This window comes from Diuraphis noxia, unplaced genomic scaffold, assembly GCF_037042655.1.
Source record: "Diuraphis noxia isolate RWA-SAM2 unplaced genomic scaffold, SU_Dnox_SAM2 contig0002, whole genome shotgun sequence".
In the NCBI taxonomy this organism is placed as follows: Eukaryota; Metazoa; Arthropoda; class Insecta; order Hemiptera; family Aphididae; genus Diuraphis; species Diuraphis noxia.
In genome coordinates, this window is record NW_028301712.1 from 13509480 (window position 1) to 13533554 (window position 24075).

A 24075-nucleotide genomic window follows, 5' to 3' on the forward strand; every position below is an offset into this window, starting at 1 on the left:
TTTATAATGATACATGCAGTACTATACCTGCGATATCGTCAAAGTGAACCATATAATAATATGATTAATGGGCGCAGTGCCAAATAGTATAATAATAATTGTAGCAAATTACATTTTGTTTTACCTGTTGCAGCCGAGCTTGTCAAACAGGGCCATATACAACTAACCTGAAACAAATGTTTTAAAGTTCAAATAAACAACAAATTCATAAAAAAAAATACAAAACAAACTTAAAATAATAGTGATAAAATCTAAATCACATTTTCACTGTACATTATTTTATTAACATTTAAAGTTATTCGAAATCATTTATCGTATACATTAGTATAATTAGTAGGTAACACTAAACACTAGTTAAATAATATAATTGTAATGTTATATTGAATGCTATATTATGTTCTAATCACTGAACTAAATAATTTACAGAAATACTAAATCAATTTTTATTTCAGAGTTAATATTACCTATACACACATATATATATTATATATATGGTATACTGTATACTAATTTTGGTAGAAGTTATTATCAACTTGTATTTAAAAAAAAAGCTGGTAAGTCGTGGATGTCGCTCTGCTGTACAGTAGGTTACTGTAATGGATGGGATTAAATTTGAAAGCAATGATAATAGTATCATTGTATACAAAAAACGATTCTGAACGGAGATGATTTGTCAGTCTAGGATATATTATATTTAAATATTGTCATATATTCTATTTTGAAACAAAATTTTATTTTTCAATTAAGACGCATTTTGCATAAGGCATGGTTAATCAATTTGTATAGTTATCATGTAGTTATCATAATTCATAATACCTTATATTATCATAGATATATATATACCTGATTTGAGGATCAATCGTTATCATTACGCGATTTCATAAAAATTTAAAACTCAAACGCTCAAAACATTTTTCCTAAAATGATGCTTCAAATTTTCTCTATAGCTATTTGAAGCAAAACTTATGGAAAACTTAGTGTAAAATTTTATAACCTTAGATATAAATACAAACAATATTATGAATTTGAACTACAAAATAATTTGCAAATATTCGTGGTTTTGACGAATTTTTGTCAATATTTGAAATTCAAATGATAATAAACATTTAATTTGAATTTCCGGTGGACATTTTTTTTGTGATAAAGTTTGAAAAATTTGTAAGGAATCTTGTACTAAATTTTCAAATCTTAAATTTAAAAAGAAAATTTTTTATGAATTTCTAGCTTAAAACATTTTGCGAATTTTTGTAATTATTACGTATTTTGTCAAAATTCAAAATTTGACCAACCTTAGTCAGAGGTTCACCCCATCCCCTAATGTACAGCAGAGCGATACCCACTGACCTGTTTTTTTTTTTATTTACTTTTAAGTTTTATTATTATATTCAATCTCCAATTTAGTAAAAGCTATAACTTAATGTAATATTTAATATTTATTATCTTCACACACAATGTTAATATTATTATATGTTTTAGGACTCACGTCCGTTTATATATTAAAATATATATATATATAACAGTGGCCGGTTACCCTACAGGCAAGTTATCAGGTGATTGGAGCGGCAAATTTGCCGCACTTAAAAAAAATGTATTTATAAAATTATATTATAATTTATGAATATTAGTCATTACTCATTAGGTTATTAACTAACTGAATACTGAAATGGTTTCGGTGAACGCGATCAACTCGAATTTTTATTATTAGCAAAACTATGTTTTTTATAAATATTTATATTTACAAATAAATTTAAAAACTAGCTTTATTATATATTTACAAAAATTAAATCCAAATCAGAAGGTATGTAGTGAAAAGAGCTACTGGAGCTAGGTGGTCTAGTCGTTATAATGCATGTTCTTCTTTCAAAAATAGTTGGAAAGAATTTATGGAAACATTAAATGTTATAGAAAATAATGGCAAATGGCCTGCTTGTAGGCGGCAAATTGCTTAATCCGCCACTGATATATGAATAATGATGACCATCAATCTGAAGTAAACTGAATGAAAACTTAATATTTTACTCCATAACAAGTTTAATAATTAATATTAGATACTAATAAACACTTGTATATCTATACATTGGTAAGTATGATGTTGTAACATATTCTCAAGGAAGATATTATACTTGACTAATTAATATAATAATATGACTAATAACCAGACAACACTTTATAACAACGTGGTTTAAGCTAATTTGCATATCTTCAGGCAAAAGTCTGCAATAATTTGATAGATTATTAATTATATTATTAACCAATAGCTATGAATACTAACTATTAAGTACATAGAATCTTAAATAATATTTGTTTTCAAAAAACATAGATAGAAAAAAAGGATGAAGTAGAATCATTACTACATTACTATACCTACATACAGTTCGACATTTAGGTACCTATTAAATTATACAAGATTTGCTATTAATTTGACAGTGATATTTCGAAACTTAAAAAAAAAAAAACACTTAGTGTTAAGATGTCGATAAATAAAGACACGCTATATAAATTAAAATTTCCAAATAGTCATTTGTTTAAAAAATTGACACCATGCTATTATGTTGTTGAAATATGTGTATTTATATGTAATGTGCTTGTATTAACACTTAAATATGAAAAAAATAAATATTTTTTGTACGTAAGACAAAAAACTACGAACTCTTTTTATATAAAATAGCATAGTTTTTATCGATATTCAATTAAAAAATGACGTGTTTAAATAAATACCAAAACAAAATAAATGTTTATACATCGCGTTTCAAATGGAAAGGTGTGTTATATTTAGAAATAGATCAAAGAATTGTTTAAGATTATTATGAAAAAAAACAATAAATTTAAGAACGCGAAATTTAAGCTAAAACCTAGACTTTTCACCAAAATCAATATAGTTGTAATTCAAAAATGAAAAACATAAATTTACTACCAAATTAATTAAATTAAACTGATTTAAAGAAACTGTGCAGGCTATTTTAATGATATTTATAAACATATAAAATATTCTATTTTTTAAAAGTTTTTCTTGATTTATGTAAATTACAATTTTAATTTTAAAGTTAAAAAACCTAATTGTTTGGTACAGATGTAAGATTTTCATGTTCATACCCTAATTAAAAAACACATTTCTTTCCTGTGCAAGAAAAACTGGGGGATCATTGATGATTATAAATATGTTTTTGGGTATAGTTCTGAGGAAAATTACTAGAATATCTATTGTAATTTACTAATTTTATTAAACATTTTGTTTAGTTTTTTTTTATTACTATGTAGCTGGTATTGTTGTTTTACGTTTCTAAGACAGTAATCAAATCGTTACGAAAATCGAATATAAAAGAAAAAAATGTTGTACTTACCCAACCCAAAAACATATAATATACCTATTATAAAAATATATAAAAGCCCACGATTTGTTCATTTACAGATTAATACATCGAAATTGATTAACCTTTAGGCTTATTTTTTATGTGAAAATAAAATCACAAAACTGTTTTTAATATTTTTTTTTTCCAATAATACGGAATAACAATAACCATATGTAATGTTATGTTATAATCATACAATGACTCGGAGATTTGAGATGAATATTTGAGTCCTTAATTATTTTTTTTGTCTTAATCCTAGTTTCTAATGGACAATGGTAACCACGGTAAGTCGTCAAATAAATTATTTTTCGTTTTTTTTTTCAGTTAGAAAACCTTAAGCGTACAGGATTTATTCTTTAAATCAGGAGTGTCATTTCGGTATATGCTAGGATAGGGCGTAATAATGACCGATATCCAATAACTATTAAACTGTTAAGTACATGTCAAAAAAAAAAAACAGTTGTTGAAAGTTTCAATAACATGTAGAATTGATATAGGAAAAGCAGTGAACAAGTGCGATTTGTAACTCGGAATTCCTTGACGAACGCGACGATGACATTTTATTTTATTTTACTTATTTTTACACTATAAAGCATTTTACTAATATAATTACTAATATTATAGGTAAACATCATAAAAATGTAAGATACAAATAAAAAGTTAAGATATAGTGGCTAAATGGCGTTCATTATAGTTCGAAAATGTTTGATAATTCCAATGAGATGGGAAATTAAAAAAAAGTTCAAAACCAATTATAACATTGATTACCGAAACTCCACAGTATATATGCTATATACAGAGATTTATAAAAATAATTAAGTAGGTAAATTAACTTAACTACTGATGTTAATCAATAATCATATTCTGTGTAATATAATTTTTTGGTTTTTAAACAAGTTATTACATAATAACATATAAAATCGATTTTTTTTAAATACTGGTTTCTATAAATATTATACCTAGTAATACTTACTCGTAATTATACAGGGCGATTTTTTTATCATGAACCACTCATTATTTCAAAAAGTATCAATGTTTTTGAAAATATTTTTTTACAAAGTTTCATGTTGTTAAAAAAACAACGTTTTTATAAAAAAATTATATTTTTTAATATTTTTTATCCTTATAATTTTTTAAGTTTTTTACTTTTTTGAATGGCAACCTAGAGTTTTAATTTCATATTCCAAAGCAGAATATTTTTCTAAGTATTTTGATACGTAAAAGTCGAATTTTGGACGAGTAGTTTATGAGTTATAAGTATTTAAAGTTTAGATCGGCGGAGTGGAGTGGTACGGGGTTACCCCGCAAAAAGTTTGTCCACTACTCCGCTTGTCTAAACTTTAAATACTTATAACTCATGAACTACTCGTCCAAAATTCGATTTTTACGTATCAAAATACTTAGAAAAATATTCTGCTTTGGAATATGAAATTAAAACTGTAGGTTGCAATTCAAAAAAGTAAAAAACTTAAAAAATTATAAGGATAAAAAATATTAAAAAATATAATTTTTTCATAAAAACGTTGTTTTTTTAACAATATGAAACTTTGTAAAAAAATATTTTAAAAAACATTGATACTTTTTGAAATAATGAGTGGTTCATGATAAAAAAATCACCCTGTATATAGGTTAATTACAAATTACAAAATGTTTAGATTTTTTTGAACATAATATGGATAAGTGTTTCTAAATTTTCAAACAATTTACTGAAGAAACTTTTTTTATCCTGATTTAATTATATACATAGCTGTAGAATCTTAAATACTCCACATGGATACATCACCACCTCATGATTAGATTTAAGTCCTGTGTCCTGTCCAACGTTTTTTTTCTCAAAAATATACAGTGTGATGTTCAATGTAAGTATAAATAAATATTTTCTCATGCAATATATTATATATAATTGTTGAGTGATAGTAGGTAATTCGATTTATTACGCAGGTCGTGAATAAATTAATTTTAACTGCAACAGCGCAGGCGACGCATTGCGTTCACGAACGGTATGAAACTCAATAACCGCAGCACCCGATACGTGTGTAATATGTAAGTATTAACGTTTGAGCGGTTTCGAACCACGTAAAAAAAAAGGAAAAATAAATAAATAAAATAAAAAGGAATAAGGAGAGAAAAATCAGCAAAGTCACTCTGCTGTAAAGTAGTTTTCAAGTGCACCTCATTGAGTAGGTATAGGTCACTGTGTGGGATGCATTAAATTTAAATACAACGATAAATTTTATTATACACGAATAACGATTCTGAGCAGAGACAAATCGCTTAAGCAGTCATCCTGGTTTCTGAGGTTATTAACAGTTATAGGTACATATTTACATTCATATAAGTGATTTATTTTTCGCGATATACGCGATAAGTAGAAATAATTTTTGCCCAAAATAAACCGCATAAACTATATAGGTAAGAATAGTTTATAATATAATTGCATACAATATTACTTATTATATATGTCAATTATGGCACAACCATAGAACAGAAGTGGTCAGTGAGAATAGGTCCGTAATATATAAATAGCATAATATTAGTTTAAATTTTATTTAAATATTTTATAGCATATTATAGATGTATTATAGTACTAAATTATGTAATAACTAATAATATATGTATTATGTATTAATGAAGTGTCCAGACTTTATGAAAATTAGTTTTTGAATTACAATAAAGTAACTAAAATAATTTTTTTATCGTTTATATGTAGAATTTAAAAACTACGACAAAATCAAAAAAGAAAATTTACTATACACGTTCAGATAAGCCGTCATATCACGTGCGCTTGAGCAGCCGTTTTTCACCATAGAATATTTGTATTGGAATAAGGAATTAAAAACACATGTTGTCATTAAAAAATAATAAAAACTATAAAAAAAATGTATTTTAATTTTAATTTTGAGTCTAAAATATAATAACTAGGTATTCATAAAATAAACAACTTATATAAAATGTAATATTTAAATGAATAGTTAAATGTGACATAATAACCCTTACATCTTCTAAACCTTGTATCTTGGATACATTAAATTAAATAGGTATGACAGAAGGTTCAATATACCTAAAATAATCAAATAATGGGCATATATCAATGGCACCAAAAATCACAGGGATGGAAAAAATAAATTTGGGATTTCAAAAAGGTAATACATCAATTGGTAAACGGTCACTTCGTATTATGGTCGGGTAAAAAGGTACATTGTAGAACGTGGACACTTAGTACGGTCAGGTAAAACCTTAGATTGCAGAACGCGGACACTTTGTACTGTTATATACACAAAGTATATATTAATGTATATAGTTATACCCTAGTGTCCCTAGTAGCCTAGTAGGTACTTACTGGTTCAATACGATTTTTAGAAATTTTTCCTATACACATCACATAGTGATAGAACAATTCCAACGTATATCGTTTAAATTTTCTCTTAATATTGTGTAGTCAAAACCATCTTTAAAAATGTTTGGTCTTAATTTAGTAGAGTTTGTTGGTGTCATCGTAACGTCACCTTAGTCAGTCGTCACCTTAGTGAAATGCAGTTCAACGATAAACACAAACCATAATTTTATTAATTCCGATATCGCACTTAGGAAATATATATGTATATTTAGAATGTAAAAGGTACTTAGATTTACCAAATAATATTTAAACTTAATAACATTTTTAATAAAATTGTATTTAATATATACATTATACTTTAATACTTTATATATTATATAATAGTAAAAAGTGTCTGCGTTCTGCAATCTAAAATTTTTACCTGACCATACAAAGTGTCCGCTTTCTGCAATGTACCTTTATACCCGTCTGTAGGTACTGTCTGCGTTTCGCACTTTTATAATGCTCGACCGTACAAAGGTTATATATGTATATTATATATATATTAATTGCGCCGGTGATATTGCCCTGGAGTACGAATAATGTTATAATAATCGTTATGATATCGATATTTTATAATTCTTAACAAATTATTGTATAATAATATTATGTATTTTAATATTATATGATTTCTTATTTATATTAGGTATATTTAATTAGTATTTTTACGGTTTTTGATACTGACTTAATGTTAACGTATAAACGTTTTATTAAAATTTATTAAAGTAACATAATTATCTAAAAATATTTATACTTTCCTTGTACAATCGATGTATATAGGTACCTAATTAATTTAAAAGTCAATCATTCAGAGGAAAATTATCATATTGAAATTGAACTCAATTTTGCACAGCATATACATATAAACACATTTATATATACATATTATATATTTATATATATTGCATATAAATGATTATTAAATTGAAATTTGACACAACCGTTGCAGTCACTCTCTAGACAACTAATGTAGATACAGCAGAGCATTGCTCATTTACCAGATTTTTTAAACATATCATTAATTTTGCTAATTAAAATAACGATACTTGAAATTAATAATACTTGAATGGTAAAAATAATTTAAAATTGCTTACGTGATAATCATTTTTTTGATATAACATTACAGGTTCTATTTTTGAAATAAGAAATAATTACATTTTAATAATTAGGTATGTGATTTCTGTTGATAAAAATATTCTAATAACTACTCATACAATAATCATGTTATGTTTTATAATTAATGAGATGCATATTTTTTTTTAATTTATAGAAATCAAATAGACCTTGTTTACAAATGTACAATAACAGTGTTAAATTGTTATTATTAATATTTTAATTACTCTTTTATTTATACAACCTATATGATGAAAACGTATTGTAAAATTTAGATAAGGATTTGTTTTATTGTAATAATTTTACACCAAAAAACTAAAAATCCTATAGGAAAAAAAATAAATTTACTGACATACATAATGATAATAAAATGTATAACGTAGAATCGTAGACCATTGCATCGTGAGAGACATTTCAAATAGTTCAAGCATAACGGTTTCGTAATAGTCCAGCAATAGTTTCAACTGTTCCAAGTTCCAACAAACAGCCGCTAACTCGTGCATCATTATTTTAACAAAATATGTCATCAGTCATCACGTTTAATTTTATATAATTTTATAACTGTTATTTGATCATTTAAAAAAATCAATAGATTCCACAGAAGGTTTTGAAAAACTATTGCTAAGTATTCAAAATTATTATTAATTATTATTTGTATGATTGATTGATAAAATTGTTTTACTTCATCATTATTTTAGATAAAATTGATTTTATTTTTTATTTTTTTTTAACCGTGACTATTTAAAGATTGATTTTTTTATTTAATTTTATATATATGAATGTATAGGCTCTTTAAATAATTATTTAAAAATATTAAAATTATTATAACATAAAATTTCACTGATGTATGCATAAATAACCTAACCATTATAATTCATGTCACTTTTTTTGTTAAACTTAAAACGTAATTAAATATTTAAAAAAAAAATAAATGAAACAGAAATAGTTTTGTAATATTTAAAATTTAAATATAATATGCAATAGCCAATAATAGTTAATAAATTATTATTAATAATCTAAGTGATTAAAGTAATTAAACTACAGTCTAGACTTCAGTAATAGGTACTAATAAACAGTGGCGTAGCCAGGATTTTTCAATGGGGGGGGTTTACGGTTTAGGTATATATAAAACAAATTATTTCAAATTGTATTGTACTTCAAATTTCAATTAAAGCATTTATTTATTAATGTCAAACAAAATTTTAATCACATTACAATATTTACATCAACCGTATTCTTCTTGTTTTAGTCGCTAATTTATTTAGGACATCATCAGGGTCTATTATTATATCATTATGTATATTCATCATTGCTAAACCATTCAACCTATTTTCACATGTGGTGTTTCGTAAATATGTTTTCAATCTTTTTAATGTGGAAAAAGATAATAACCATAAATAATATCTTTAATCGTGGTCATAACCACAGTGTTTTTGAAAACTCGTGCAGATAATATTAAAAATATAATATTATTATTATTATCAAATATCAATCAGGTTTCTGTCGTTTCTGGACGAGTTCTCTGAATATTCAGAAACGTTTTATGTCATATATTTTCATAGATAGTAGGTACTAGAATTAATGAAATATATAATAATTTATTAGATGTTGAAAGTCAATGGGGGGGGTTTAAACACCCAAAACCCCCCCCTGGCTACGCCACTGCTAATAAATATAACTTTGACTGGATGCTAACTATAGAATTACATGGTAAAAGTTACTACTTATTAGTTATTTATCAGTTAAATATTGGTTACTAATTATTAACTGAAACTAATCAGTTATAGGTAGTAAAAATATAATAATTAAATAAAATATAGTTTGAAATGTGACTCTTATAAGTTATAGTAGGTATTATTTGTGAGACTAAAATATTAAATTATATAGTATATATTATATTATTTTATTAATTTACATATAATCAGATCCACTCAAAGAAAAACGGGTAAGAAAGCGATTTATAATAATTTTAGAGTCGGATGATTGAGAAATTATGGCACTTGAATAGAAGGTGGAAAAGGGATGTTGAAAAAGATTTTAATACAAATATTATTTTTTTTTTTTTATGAGCATGGTTTTTAAAATTGCCTTAATGTACATTGTTTACACCAGTATTTTTTTAATTTTTGACCACTGGACTACACAATAATTCTAATCAGTTATGTCAAATCAATATTGAAAAATTGTATAGCAATCCACTAAAAAAATTAATTGATAAGCTTAAATTTACATTTAAAAAAAAATTACAATAGGTACATTATAATAATGTTATAATTTTTTGTTAATTAATCTTTATCATTTTAAAGTGTGTATAATAATATTATTAATTTATGATTGACTATTGACTATATAATAATGAAACTTATAAATTCACATTTTTAATAATAATAAAACTAAATCTAACTTATACGCTATAAAAACCTGGGCTGTAACTAATATACTAATGGTTTATACCCCGAAAAGTCTCGGACCACAATTCCGATGAAATTATCGCGAGACGTAAATAGTAATAAAGACAAGTAAAGATACTTAGGTAAAACATAGATTCTATAAAATCCGCACTAATAAAGGAACTTTGAGCAGCCTCATAAAACTAAAGTATTTTTTTTCTAAATACGCTACTATTTCAACCGACATACAATCAACATCATTTATAGCACGATTTGAATTCCTAGCATTTGGGAAGATATGGTTTTCTCTCTTGGTTTGGTAAAGATTAAACATTTAAATTTAATTTTATTGATACTGACTTGAAATTAATGTCTAGATTCAATGTTTTAAATTTGTTTAAAGCACTTGCGCAGTAGCTGACAGGAGCAGATATTGAAAATATATATTTTTATATTTATTATTAAAAATCAATCTATTATTTTACTTCAAATAAAAAATAATAACAGTTATCTTAACTCTATTAACATAAAAATATAATTAATGGATGTATTAAATAAAAAATAATATATTATCTTAAAATTTAAATAGGTATGACAATTTTTAACCGTCTTTCAATATTAATGTATTCTATAATAGAATATCGAAAAATAATATTGTAATTTTTAGTAGGTATAATTATATAGCTCTAACCTATACAACCATAAACTAATAATTACATATTGTTACAATATACTCATATTGAATTATATTTGGCAATAGTTACCTACTGATAGCTGATGAAAAAAAAATAAAATTCAACTGTCCTTGGACAAACTTGCAACCACCATTTTTGGTCAAAGATAATCATCTTAAAATCTTATCTATACTTTAACTAGTACATGACTATTACGACTATATAGGTCATACCACAGAATCTGCAAAAACCTTAATTAATTTTATACCATGAGATCTCATAATAAGCTTTCTTTAGGATATAAATAATGTATATTTTTTTTATATATTTTGTAAATAATTGATTGATGAGCCAATATAAAATGTGCTACTTTTTCACTGGGTCAGGGGAGGATGGGGTTACTATAGGTATCAAATAAGATAATATCATTTAAAACTTAAGAAGTTAGTGGTTATCTAATACTTTTGTATGATATATACGATTAAGACATTTATTAAAAAATATAATAATTCAATATGTTAGTCATTAATTTTAAATATATCCCTCGTATTTTCGCCCCTGATTAAATATACAATGTAGGTACATAATACATAGGTACATTTGGTTTAAAAATAGTGTTATCGACAATTTGAACATAATTTATAGGTTAGATATTAAATTAAAGATAGGTACACATCATAAATGTATATTATATTTGTATTCAATGGAGTTACACAATTGTGAAAAAGTGAGATACAGCGAGACGTTTGGGTGAGTCTATAACGCAAACCTAAAACATTACATTCTAAAACCTATTCCAAGTGTTGATTAATTTACATAAAAATCTGTGCATGCTTGATTTTTACCATAAATTAGATTGGTACTTGGCAGGTTAATAAAATAATAAATATTGTTAACAAAAATAGTTTACGCTACCACTAAAGCTGGCAAATCAACCACGAGTAGATACATATTACAACACTATAAATTATAGAATTATTGTAAATGTAGATTATCAATAGAAGATACATTTATAAAAATAAGCAAGTAATTTAGAGAATTTTAATTTTAATTAAAAAATTGTTGAACACAAAAATTTAATTACAGCGCGAACTTTACAGCTGTCAATAGCGACGATTATCACGGGCATTGTTATACATATATCATAATAAATGCTATATTATATTATGCTATAAATTGCTATACGTATACGGCAAATGACTACTGAATCAAAGCAACATCTGAATTAGCCGCACGTACAGATAATATGCACAAGTTTAACCGTAATGCGAACAACACTTACTTTTCAAATATGCCTCGTATTATAAAAAATAAATAGTTACCTAATAGCTTTAATTTTTTGTTTATTAAAATTCGATTTTAAAAATGTACTATAAAATTATATTATGACAAACGAATTAACAATGGGATATAATCCAGCCTGCGTACCAGTGTACATTTTATGTAAGAAAATTTAACTAAAAAAAACCTTAATTTTATTGAAATTCACTTATTGATTTCGCAATGGAAATTACATTATGAAAAAGTACTGTTGGTAGATTGGATATTTTAGTTTTGATAGGAAATGAGAAGATGTTTCTATAATTGCATCAAACTGTCAAATGATAAAATCATTAAAATATGATGTAATTTTCAAAAATTAAAATGTAATATTATTAATTTTATACGTTTACGAATAAATACGTAATAAAATAACTAACATAATTAATTAAAATATATGTACATAATTAACTCAATCACGGAAATTATATACTTTTAATAATTAAATTTATTTTAACAATACGCAGTGGCATTTTTATTCAGACATAACGATTCACCAAATTAAACGGTAATAATTTTAAAAACAAAATTGTTATTGTTACCAGATTAATTAATTTATTTATTCCAAATTCAGATAGGAGCAATTAATATATTGGTTTTACAATGATATGCGGTTTTTTTATGTCTGGTGTCAGGAATTAAGACCAATAAAAATGTTTCAATCTTCAACTTAGTGATTCTATCTAGAATATCTTCAATTTTCTAGCCTCTCGGCTCTCATTATTATTAACTATTTCACAAAAACACAGTCAACACTCAGATCTTCTAATACTAAACTTCTCCTCTCTTCCACTTCCTGATAACCCCGTCTTAAGCGTAATTGGCACACAGATACCTTCTCAACATTAAAAAAAATTCAACTAGAATTATAAAGTAGTCATTTACATAGGCGCAAATAGCGTTTGAGATTTGGGGGGGGGGGGCTGAAGCCCTAGCTACTAAATGAAGCATTTATACAAGTAATTATTACCTAAATATTTTTTTAGTACAACATATAGGTATATCGTATACTGTGTACTTAATTATTACAATATTCACAGAAAATAAAACTTATTAAATATTGTTTTCAAATGTGCTATCCTATTTCATCTACCTACTTGTAATAGTTCTCAAAATTATACTTATAATATATACCTAATATACATTATACACCATACACCACATTATTTTTAGGAAAACAATAGGAATTATTAATACTGTAAGTATGTATGGCTTTAGAGCAACAAGTACAACAAAATAATATAATTATAGAACTATATTTTTATTTAAAAAAATTTACCCAATACATTTTTAGTAAAATACGAACACGAATTTTACATCATAAACTATAATTATAATACTGATAAAGCATAAAAAAAATTTAGAAAGTGTTTGGGGGGGGGGGGGCTATTGAAGTGTTTGTGGGGGGGGGGTCTTAGCCCCTAAAGCCCCCCCTATTTGCGCCTATGGTCATTTAACAGTCCTCTTTTTCACGTTGTCCAGTCTTTTAAACTTATACAATAGTCAATAGACCAGTTGATACATAGTATCATAGGCGGCTTCTAGGGGGGGCATGAGGGTGCAGTTGCACCCATGACAATTTTTCTGGGGTGGCAAAAGTATCATTTTTCACCCACACACAGACAATCACAACAGTAAAAAATATTTTAATTATTTTATTGTTAACAATTATACTGATATAATGTAATTTTGATAATAAAAAATAACCATGGATAATTTTAATATTTTATATCTGATTACTCAATTAATTGTACGGACTAAAATCTTAGTCCGTGATTAAATGTTAAAATAATAATAATTAAATAATGCAGGAAGCTAATTATTCATCACTAAATAGCGATATGGTTCAAAATAGATCATATTGTTTATGTCAAAATAAAAAGTTGTTTTTTAATAATATTTTTACATATTCATGTACATAGGTATTTAAAATACAAAGACCCAATTAATAGTTATTAATAAAGACATTTTTTTCTAACTACATTTGTTGTAGCAATAGTTATATATTAGGGGGTACTGGGGGGGGGGGGGGGGGGGCAACTTCCCTATGGATTTGTGAATGTTATTACCATAAACGTTTGCACCCACATAGTTTCTACCAAGTGTCGCCTATGCATAGTATCAATATGTTACCAAGTATTCAATGATTGTTGAACAACATAACTTTTCAAAAATAAATCATGCATCTTCGATGTCCAATCTATTTTTTTTTCGTATAGGAATTAAAAATTGAAATTTAAGAGGAGAAATTGTTTTCTTACGCAAATTTTGTGAAAAAAATTAATCGTTTTCCAATTTCTTAAAAGTATTGATAATTGCATTAAATTAATACTACATAAGTACGAAATTGAATTGGTAAAAGGTATGCAATATTTACTAACTAATATTTAGAATCGAATGTTTGAAATCTAAAACTACTTTTTTTAAATGTAAATCTTAAAATGAATGAATATAATCCATTTCTGAAGTTTGAAATTAATTTGCTGCTTTATTTTTTCTGATAATTTAACAGATAATTAAACTATACTAAATAAGATAGCCTACTAACAAATTAACGTAGTAAGAAAGTGAATATTTATCCAAGTTTGATGTGAAATGCTTAATAATTAACAAATATTTACTATTTTTAATTTGGCGAACATACAATTTTTTCAGTTGGTACTCAACAGTGGTCAATAGCAATGATTAGTGACCTACACACCAGAATACAAATTTAAAAAACAAGTCAATCAAAATTTTAAATTTTTTTAAATATTATAGAAATTAAATTAAATATGAAAAAAACCCATGGGGTATTAAAATCCTGATTCATACAGAATATTTATCTAATTTACAAGCTTGCTAAAAACTACACCGATATAAAATTGAATAAATAATAGAACATTTTTAAAACAAGTATTATTATCACTGATATTATATTCATCAGAAATTAACTATATAATCTTTATATATATAATCTCTCTATATATAGATATATATATAGATAATTTATAGTTTATACATAAGGTACTCATACTACACATAGGTTTTCAATTTGGATGCTAAACAGTATTATTTTGTTCTAAGTTGTAGCTAAAATTGTTTTATTAACAATTGTATTACACTAATATTTAATTACAAAAAAATATTAATTTTTTTGTTCTTGTAGTCTAAAAATTATATCAAAATGCAGATATAAACTCCCAATATTTATACAAAGATAACAAATTATCGTAGACAAATTAATATTTCTACCAACATACAATATAAGCTATAAATATGAGATAAAATATAATAATCAATTAACCTAATAGAAAAAAAACTGTTTTTGTTAATGTATATAAATATTAAAACCACTCTTAGATTTTAGTATATGCATTAAATTTGAATTTAATAATAAGCCATTACATATTTTATGTATGGAATAACCATTACATTATTTTTTAATTAATTTAGTTATTATTTCAACATCAAATGTATTTATAAAAGAAAGGTGCGTACATATACAATTTAATCCACTCATTACAATGCTGTATACAACAATATTTTGGATAAAACGATTCTCAGCCATCTTCTTGTTGGCGTTATACCTCACGTGCAGTACAAATATTTGTCATCAGGTCTATCAGGATGAAACAATGTTTAGATATAATAATCTGATTCTCTAAGTCCCTTTAAGATTGTTATAAGCAGATTTGACTGTATACTTAATATTTTTAAATACCTATATATAGGTTGAATACCAACTTATGAGGTAAATTGTATTCATTTTTACTGTACAAAAAATGTTTTATCAATATTTATAAATAACAAAAAAAAAACATTGAAAATGTCAAATATAAATAAATAGCTCTAAAAAAATTGAGAATCAAACAAAGTAAGAAATTATTTAAATGCGTAAGTAATTGTGAACATGTAAATATTCAATGTGGTTAAAATGTAATCTACAGATACTTATAAAAAATATTTGTGAAATAACGATTAACTTATTTTTTTTAGTTCCAATATTAGGAACTTATAAAAAACTTGCAATAAATTTTCAAATTTTTAGAAAAAGTAAAAACAATTTTACATTTATAAACATTCACATAATACCTACAAAAAACAACAACATACATCATAATAAAATCAATTCATTTATTGGTCTGTTCCGAATATAAAATAAATAAATACCTAGATAAAATAAATTTATAATTGTACCCATAATTAAAAACATATTAAAGAAATGAATAGACCTTACAAAACAATAATTTTAAAAGATAATTTAAAGAACTTACCGCCAAAAATTGCATATAAATTATATATTAGAACAATGTATTTACCACGAGGTCTAAATTAAACACGAGTTTAACTCTTGCGTTTGTTAATACTAATGAATAGTAGATAAAATTCTAACTCTGAGTGTACTAAATAACCGTATTTACAATATTTGTTCAACTGCTACAACTGCTAGCAAGCAAACATGCTTAATGACTACACTGTTATTGTTTTAAATATTTTTCAATGGTACTTTTAATGGGAGAAATAACGCCAGCAGTCCAAATGTACGCACGTAGAAAAAAACAGTTCAAGTTAAGAGTTTAAAATAATGATAACTGACAAATACGTATTAAATGGTTACATTGAAAGATTGAACTATTAAATACCTAAGTACCTACATCAGTATATTAATAATTCAATTTTAGATTTCTGCAGTGTGTCAGTTCCAATTGTTCTAGTTGAAGATATATATAATATACATATATACATATATTATATACTATATAGCATACATTATTTTAGTTTAGATACCTCACTTCTCCTTCTCCTACTTTATAAGTCTATTTAAAGATGAGATATATGTAAATATTTACAAAATTTTAACACTTTTCCCCTTCCCATCATTTATTTTGAACTACTTCAACCTTAATAATAATATTTATTAGTTACTAGTTCTAGTAATCGAGGGATAGATAAATCCAAGATGTGCATCCACTTATGAGGGATAATAATAATAAACTATTAAGAATTTTTTTTCTTGCATGAATAAATTGCAAGAAAAAATCAAAGAACATGCGATTATAATTTTACAATTACCATTGATTTCATGTGTATTTGAACAACTTAAGAACTATCAGAAAAAAATATGGGTATTTATTTTAAAAATTTTAAAATAATAGTGCATTTTTTAATGAGCACCCGGTTCAAATGTAAATGTTGATAATATTTGTACATATTTCATAATACATAACTTAATTATAAATTATTTTATACTTTAAAAAATTAATATTAAAATTAACCCTCCCACTATCACAATAAAGATTTAAGCCTAAGGTACATAATATCTATGATAAATATTCATCTATATAATATGAAATAATATCGCTATACAACCAAGGTGTATTAAATATTGATTTACTCAAGGTACTTTCACACAATTTTTGTTTATTATTAAACATAGATTAGATATGACACATTAATTCCACCATTTTTGAAGTTTTAAATTTGGCAAATAGATATGTATATAATTGCATCTAAGAAAATTAATAATATTATAATATAATAAAATATAAATATTTTTGGTTTAATATATATGATTAAAAGTTAAATAAGTTATAATTATTAATTAGAATTATAATAAGCAACATCTAGAAAAAGCTGTTAATGAATATCAATATTGATATATTAATAATATAACAATCAAATTAATATAACTTCAAACTTTAAAAAAAGTATTATTATTAAATAAATGATAAGTAAATAATAAACATAATGCAATTTGGTGTCAAATTGATCAATGTTTTTTTTAAATTAATATGGTATACAAGATTGATATATATATATATAATATATATATATATATTCACCTTGGTGATATTTATACAATTTTTTATGTTTGATAAAAATATATGAGTGGGTTGGTACTTGGTAGACTAAAATTCTAACACTAAACTAATTAACCTTGCCAATGATCTATGAGTATATTAGTTATTAGTATATAGTATTATATATGTTTTTGTAAATAATAATATAATTTATTACAATCACCCACAGGCTACAAGTACAACAAATGTATTATTGTTTGAGCAGCCTAAAAGTACTGTCAGATAATGTTTTATAAAAATGTACAAGTGGAAAAAGTGTATAACACACAAGTGAAAAACACAGACCATAGTAACATAATATAAAACAAAATGACAAGTAAATTAATTTATTATTTAATTAAAATTTATAAGTAAGTAATCACCTACCATGGAGCATTGACATAATACAAGAGAATAATAATATCTAATAATAATTTTCTAAACTCAATATATCCATATTCTGGAATCTGGATTTCCAAATAAATAACTATATGCAATATATACGTACAAAAATATCATGGAAAATTGATAAGAGTTGTATGAAATTTATTTTATTGATAAGCTATCATCAAGATAATAATGTATATTATTAATATTTCAGCTAAATTATTTACTCTCGATTAAACATATTTTAAATTGAATTCTCTGTTTAATGAAAACATAGAATTCAATTTCAATGAATAAGACCTATGAATATTTGAACTAAAAAATACAGATAGTCAAATATCATCAAATAAAAATTAATTACGTTTATTAGGCATTAATTCACTACCTACCTCAGAAATTATTGACTATTAAAAGTTAAGTACCTGATTGTTCCAACGAAACATGATCTGGAGAGGTTGGAGCAGTCCCCTCCAAATCTGACTTGTCTTCCAATGCTCCTGCCAGCTTAATGGTCTCGTTTCTTTATTGAGAAAATGACAGTCAACCTGTTCATTAAAATTAGTTATTGCTACTGTTAAAAAAAAAAAAAAAAAAAAAAACTATACACCTAGCTAAATATTGAATAAATTAAATAAAAATGAATATTTGAAAACAACTATGACTTTGTAATGGTATTTTCGTATAAAAATGTACCAGCAATTGGTCTTGAATAATAAGAAAAGCCTCCGAAGCGATGTGTTTATCAGCTCAATAAAGTGCGCGAATCGAACATGGCAGATAGACGGACTGCTAATTTGAACGGCATACACATACGATACGAACAAACATTAAAAATTAAAAATGTTTAATTGAAGAAAACTAAACTATGACGAAAAATCTTCTATGATAAAAACGAAAATATTTTACTCTTTTGTTTACAATGTTTACATAATATAATATATTGATTGGTTTTTATTTCCACTGGTTTTATCTCATCGTCGGAGGCTGCAAAACGCATTCCTCAGGTATCAGGTTAGCCAACACCGGTGTCCAAGTCACTGATAAGTGATAATGAATAACAGTATAACGTCGCAAGAAAACCGCGAATTGCGATTCGGAATACTTGGACATCAGCGGTCAGAGTTCCTTACGTTTTACATAGTTACCATTACCATTCAAATAACCTTATTTTCAAATAATTCAATGTACCGAATCAATCTATTCATAAATAAGTGGTGATCAGTGTTGCTCGTAAATTATTAGACTAATATGTTCATTACAACTTGAAAATATATCCAAAATGTAATAGAATTTACTATTTTGAGACTTTCTAGACTAACTTAATCCATATACCTAATCCTAGAGACATAGAGAAAACTGGTACGCATCACGGTTTGATGTAATATTTTATAATTCAAATTATATTACCTATATTATGTATTTTATTAGTTATTACTTTATTAGGTACTCATTACTCTTTATACATACAACTTATTTTTGGTCAAAGAATTAACATTTTATGTATTTAATTTTTATTCCTATTTCTTTTTCTTCTTCTCATGAAAAATAAGTAGTATAGGGTATAGAGTAAATTATTTTCTTCAAACCATACAGTTATACAGACTAATAATATCATATAAAATATATATTGTTACTAATTATGTTTATATGAATTATAATATAATAATTTTATTACTATAACTATGGCTTATGTGTTTATTGATACTAATTGAATTATTATCTAGATAATAATAATAATAATAATAGTGTCTTCAGCCAAAACATACTATTTTAAAGGAAAAAAGCTATAGAAGGTTAATGATTGTAAAAAACTTTAAATATATTTGTTAGAACAAAGCACTGTAGTTTTAATATAGTATAATATACTGAATGTAAGTATATCTTTTTTTTTAATACATACAACAAATAAGTTTGTTTAAGACTTCATCTATATGTATTTTTAGAAATATGATACAAATTTACTTTTTACAAGGTACAATTAGGTATATGATCTATTATTTTAATTGATTTATAGGATGATAATCTTAAAAATACACTAATTTTTAACCTCAATTTTTCTTATTAGGTCTTTTAAATTATTAAACTGTGAATAAAAAATACCAAAACAATAAAATTAGCATTTCTATTTTTTATAATGTTACTATTAAAAAAAATTACACTGTTTTACTGAATCTAAACACATGTAAGACGACAAATATATATTGAATGACTTTCATTCTTGTAGAAATTGCACATATGCCTGTAAAAGAGTAACATAAAAATTAATTAAGTAATACACTTATTAAATAAAAGATTTAAAAAGTTAAATTTCATATTTGATAAATTACTAAAAATAAATCATTTTAAATCTAAAGATAAAATTTAGTAAATTAATAAGGAATTACAAGTTATTAAATTAAAATCGTATGAACTTGTATAGATTCTAAATTAAATATCAATTTTAAAAGATGTATACATATTATATAAATAGTTACATACCTATTCATGTAGTACATCCACATTTACTATTTATGTTTATATAAAATAACCATCAAGATAAATATCCTAAATATTTAAAAATAAAAATGCCATTTAAAATTTTAAAATTTTATTAAGTTTTAAAATTATTCTATTTTACTAGTTTAAAACAAAATTTGGAAGATTTTTTATAAATTTGAAATAATAAATTTGAAATTTTATGTGTGTAATAAACAATACTTATTAAGATATAAAATTGTAACAACCATTCTAAATAGAGTAATAAAGTTATAGAAATAACACAAAAAATTAATTTAAAGGGCAATAGATAGCTTTCAAGTCTTTGGTAATGTAAATATCAAAGTTCAAGAATCTAATTTCAGATCCATAGATTATTTTACAATCTTATATACCCTAATAATTAATTCTTTTAATATTATATCAATCTATTTGATCAGAACTATGAAAATACTAAATTCCAACGTTCATTTTGTTTACCTAATATAATTAATAAACTATTATAATTGTTATATTAAATTATATAAATAAATTATATAAAATGTGTTTATATTAAGCTATATATTTTAGAAACTACATTTTACATTAAAATATCCACTTGGCGTGAATTAATAAATACAATAGAATCTCGGTAATCCTGTCATTCGATAATTCGTCACATCCAGTAATCCAGCTATATCAACACATATTTATCAGGCAAATAACCATAAAATTACTATTGAAGAATACAATATAAAAAATTTTAAAGAATAATTTCAAATAAAAACAAATTGATAATTTTTTTAAGCCTGTCCCATAAAAAGATTAATTTAACACAGTATGTAATAAATTAGTATGTATGTACACATATTGCGATGTTTTAGTAAAATATACTAAGGTTATTAATTTTTTAATGTAAAAACGTAAACTTTAATAAGTAAAAACATGTTATGTGAACCCTCATTAATCCGGTGTTTTTGTTAACCTAGCAGTACCCTGGTTTATTATGACAGTTTACCAAGATTCTACTGTACAACTCTTTATGATAATAATAATACTTACTTATTTATAGATATTTGTGCCAGTATACTCGGTCATACAATACTTTATCAGGAGCATGTACATAGTACTCATTTAAGCCTGGTTCAATGAGTTCTTTTTTATCAACTGTCTTGTAAATAGGCTCACCATATAAGGTACCTGTTTTCCATCCTTTGACATTTTTCATCAATTCTTCTTCAGTTTCACGATTTTTTCTTAATTGTTTTAGATACCTGTAATGACATTTATATTAATTATTAATAATAGTGTTAAAAATATTTATATAAAAATATAAATATATATTATATATAATACTTACTCTCTGTCAGCTTCAGCATCTAATAGAGGTGTTATAGCAATAAGGGAACTGCGTGATTCAACTTGATATTTATCAACTAGTCGGTCATTTAAAAGATATAAATACCAGCCAACCCCAGTACAAACTATATATGTACCAACCAACGCTCTACCTAAAATTAAAATAAATAAATCATTAAAAAATAATGTTTTAAATATTTATTAAAAGTAAAACAAGTACCTGAAATAAAAACATTTATACTTAGTTATTATTTGTTTATTTATTTATGTATTTAAACGCCAATGAGGGCTCAATCATTAATGATTTGATTGTTACATTTTGACTTAAAAAAAGGACATATAAAAAATTAAAAAATTGGATTTTATTACACTCTATATAGGACACACAAGAATAGAACGAGCATATGCTCCACAAATGTTGATTAAACCAGATTGCACTTGTGAGCATGAAAAACAATCAGTAATACACATAGTCAAAGAACGTCCCAATCAGTTTCTGAAAGGCAGTTGAAAGAACTACATGCAAAGCTACATTAGACTAGGAGATGATTCATGGTTGAGATCATATTATCTGATAAAATTACATTTATATATATATATCTTATATATATTCTATTATCTTTATTTTGTATAATGACAATTGTATTATTATTAGGGTTCGCATTTGAATACAATATAATCAATACAAATGGCATTTAATTAGAAAGCTCAAAGCAATTAAAAAATTGACCAAAAAATTAAATAAATTTTGATTAATTTAACTAGTAAGTATTATAGAAAAAAAAATGGGTAGAATATAGGTAATTTTCAAGAACTATAAACTAAATTTCTGTACCAAATACTTGATCAATATAACCGATAATAAATCACGTTAAAACTAATTTTAAACATAAAACCAACAATGTATTGTTTTTATAGGTTCTTATTGATTTGTTCCATTGAAATGTACAAACATTATCAGATCAATTGATAATTAAACACAAACAATCAGTTAAATAAATTATTATAGATCCATATCAAAAATTAAATGCTTGTGTTGGCGGATATGTAGAATATAGGCATGTAAGTAATGAATAATATAGTTTTAATAACCTTTTTTTTTTTTTTTCCTTCTTGAAACCGGGAACGGGTGGGAACTGTTTAGCACAATACTGCCACCCGAGTCCTAGTTTTAATAACCTAAGACAGTAAGTTTGGTTTGGTTGATACTGTTTTTTTTTTAACTCATAAATGTTTTTAGAATAAGAATATTTAAGAATAATGAAATCTAAAATTGGTAACAAGGAACAATTTAATATCCATTTATATTAAATAAAAGTAGCAATTTTTTTAATTGATTGTGTTATATTACTTATAAATTATTTTATAGCAAAATCATTAAAGTTTGCAACAATAACAATAATATATTTATATTTACTTACTACTGGCAAATGGTTTAGGAAACACTCGAGCAAAATTAATCTTCCGATAGCCACCTTTTGGAGGCATATCCTGTTTTACACGCTCTGCAGTTGCCATGATAACTTCTAAGTTATTTCAAAATACTAATTGAGAAAACATTATTGAATACATTTAGTTGGTTTAAAAAAAAAATAAAAATACTTTTACCTGCAACACAGAGGCGGACGGCAGTCGAGACCTCGTTGAGACAATATGAACTATTAGGTAGAATAATATGATTTATTGATTTATGAATTATAATATTTCTTTTTTTTGCCAAAAAGACTATGAAGGACGAAACCACGAAACCGAAGGATACGAAATACGAATAGACAATTAGACTGATTAGAGCAATATGTTTTATGAAAAAAAAAAAATTATACCAATTTT

The 24075-nt window shown here is 24.7% G+C and overlaps 2 protein-coding genes across 4 annotated transcripts in view; both read right to left on the reverse strand.

The window, feature by feature from the left end:
• trc (Serine/threonine-protein kinase tricornered) overlaps positions 1–19003 on the reverse strand; it is a 131984-nt gene extending 112981 nt beyond the window's left edge. Inside the window, exons 1-2 of one of the 2 annotated variants that reach the window (XM_089219525.1) lie at positions 16480–16541; positions 125–167 (exon numbers count right to left, since the gene is read on the reverse strand). In XM_089219525.1, the coding sequence (XP_089075651.1) occupies positions 125–167; positions 16480–16494 (58 nt within the window). In that variant the 5' untranslated portion in view covers positions 16495–16541. Of the gene's footprint in view, positions 1–124; positions 168–16479; positions 16542–18854 lie in introns of those variants that run through there. The other variant, XM_015508949.2, reaches the window with a different exon arrangement.
• Positions 19004–20545: 1542 nt separating this feature from the next.
• Positions 20546–24023, reverse strand: ND-B16.6 (NADH dehydrogenase (ubiquinone) B16.6 subunit). 2 transcript variants are annotated; one of them, XM_015508940.2, is made up of 5 exons: positions 23854–24023; positions 23667–23789; positions 22247–22397; positions 21949–22160; positions 20546–20671 (listed from the first exon to the last, which is right to left on the reverse strand). In XM_015508940.2, exons 2-4 carry the CDS (start codon positions 23761–23763, stop codon positions 21953–21955), a joined length of 456 nt encoding a protein of 151 aa, XP_015364426.1. In that variant the 5' UTR covers positions 23764–23789; positions 23854–24023; the 3' UTR covers positions 20546–20671; positions 21949–21952. The 2 variants fall into 2 exon arrangements, with proteins under 2 accessions (XP_015364426.1, XP_015364427.1); XM_015508941.2 differs by having other exon boundaries at positions 23667–23771; positions 23854–24020.
• Positions 24024–24075: the final 52 nt, after the last annotated feature.

Coding starts and splice junctions, on each gene's coding strand:
- ND-B16.6 (XM_015508940.2), bottom strand. CDS start 23,763: ATGGCAACTGCAGAGCGTGTAAAACAGGATATGCCTCCAAAAGGTGGC. Junction 22,398..23,666: donor TCCTAAACCATTTGCCAGTA/GTAAGTAAATAT, acceptor TTTTAATTTTAG/GTAGAGCGTTGGTTGGTACA. Junction 22,161..22,246: donor GATGCTGAAGCTGACAGAGA/GTAAGTATTATA, acceptor ATGTCATTACAG/GTATCTAAAACAATTAAGAA.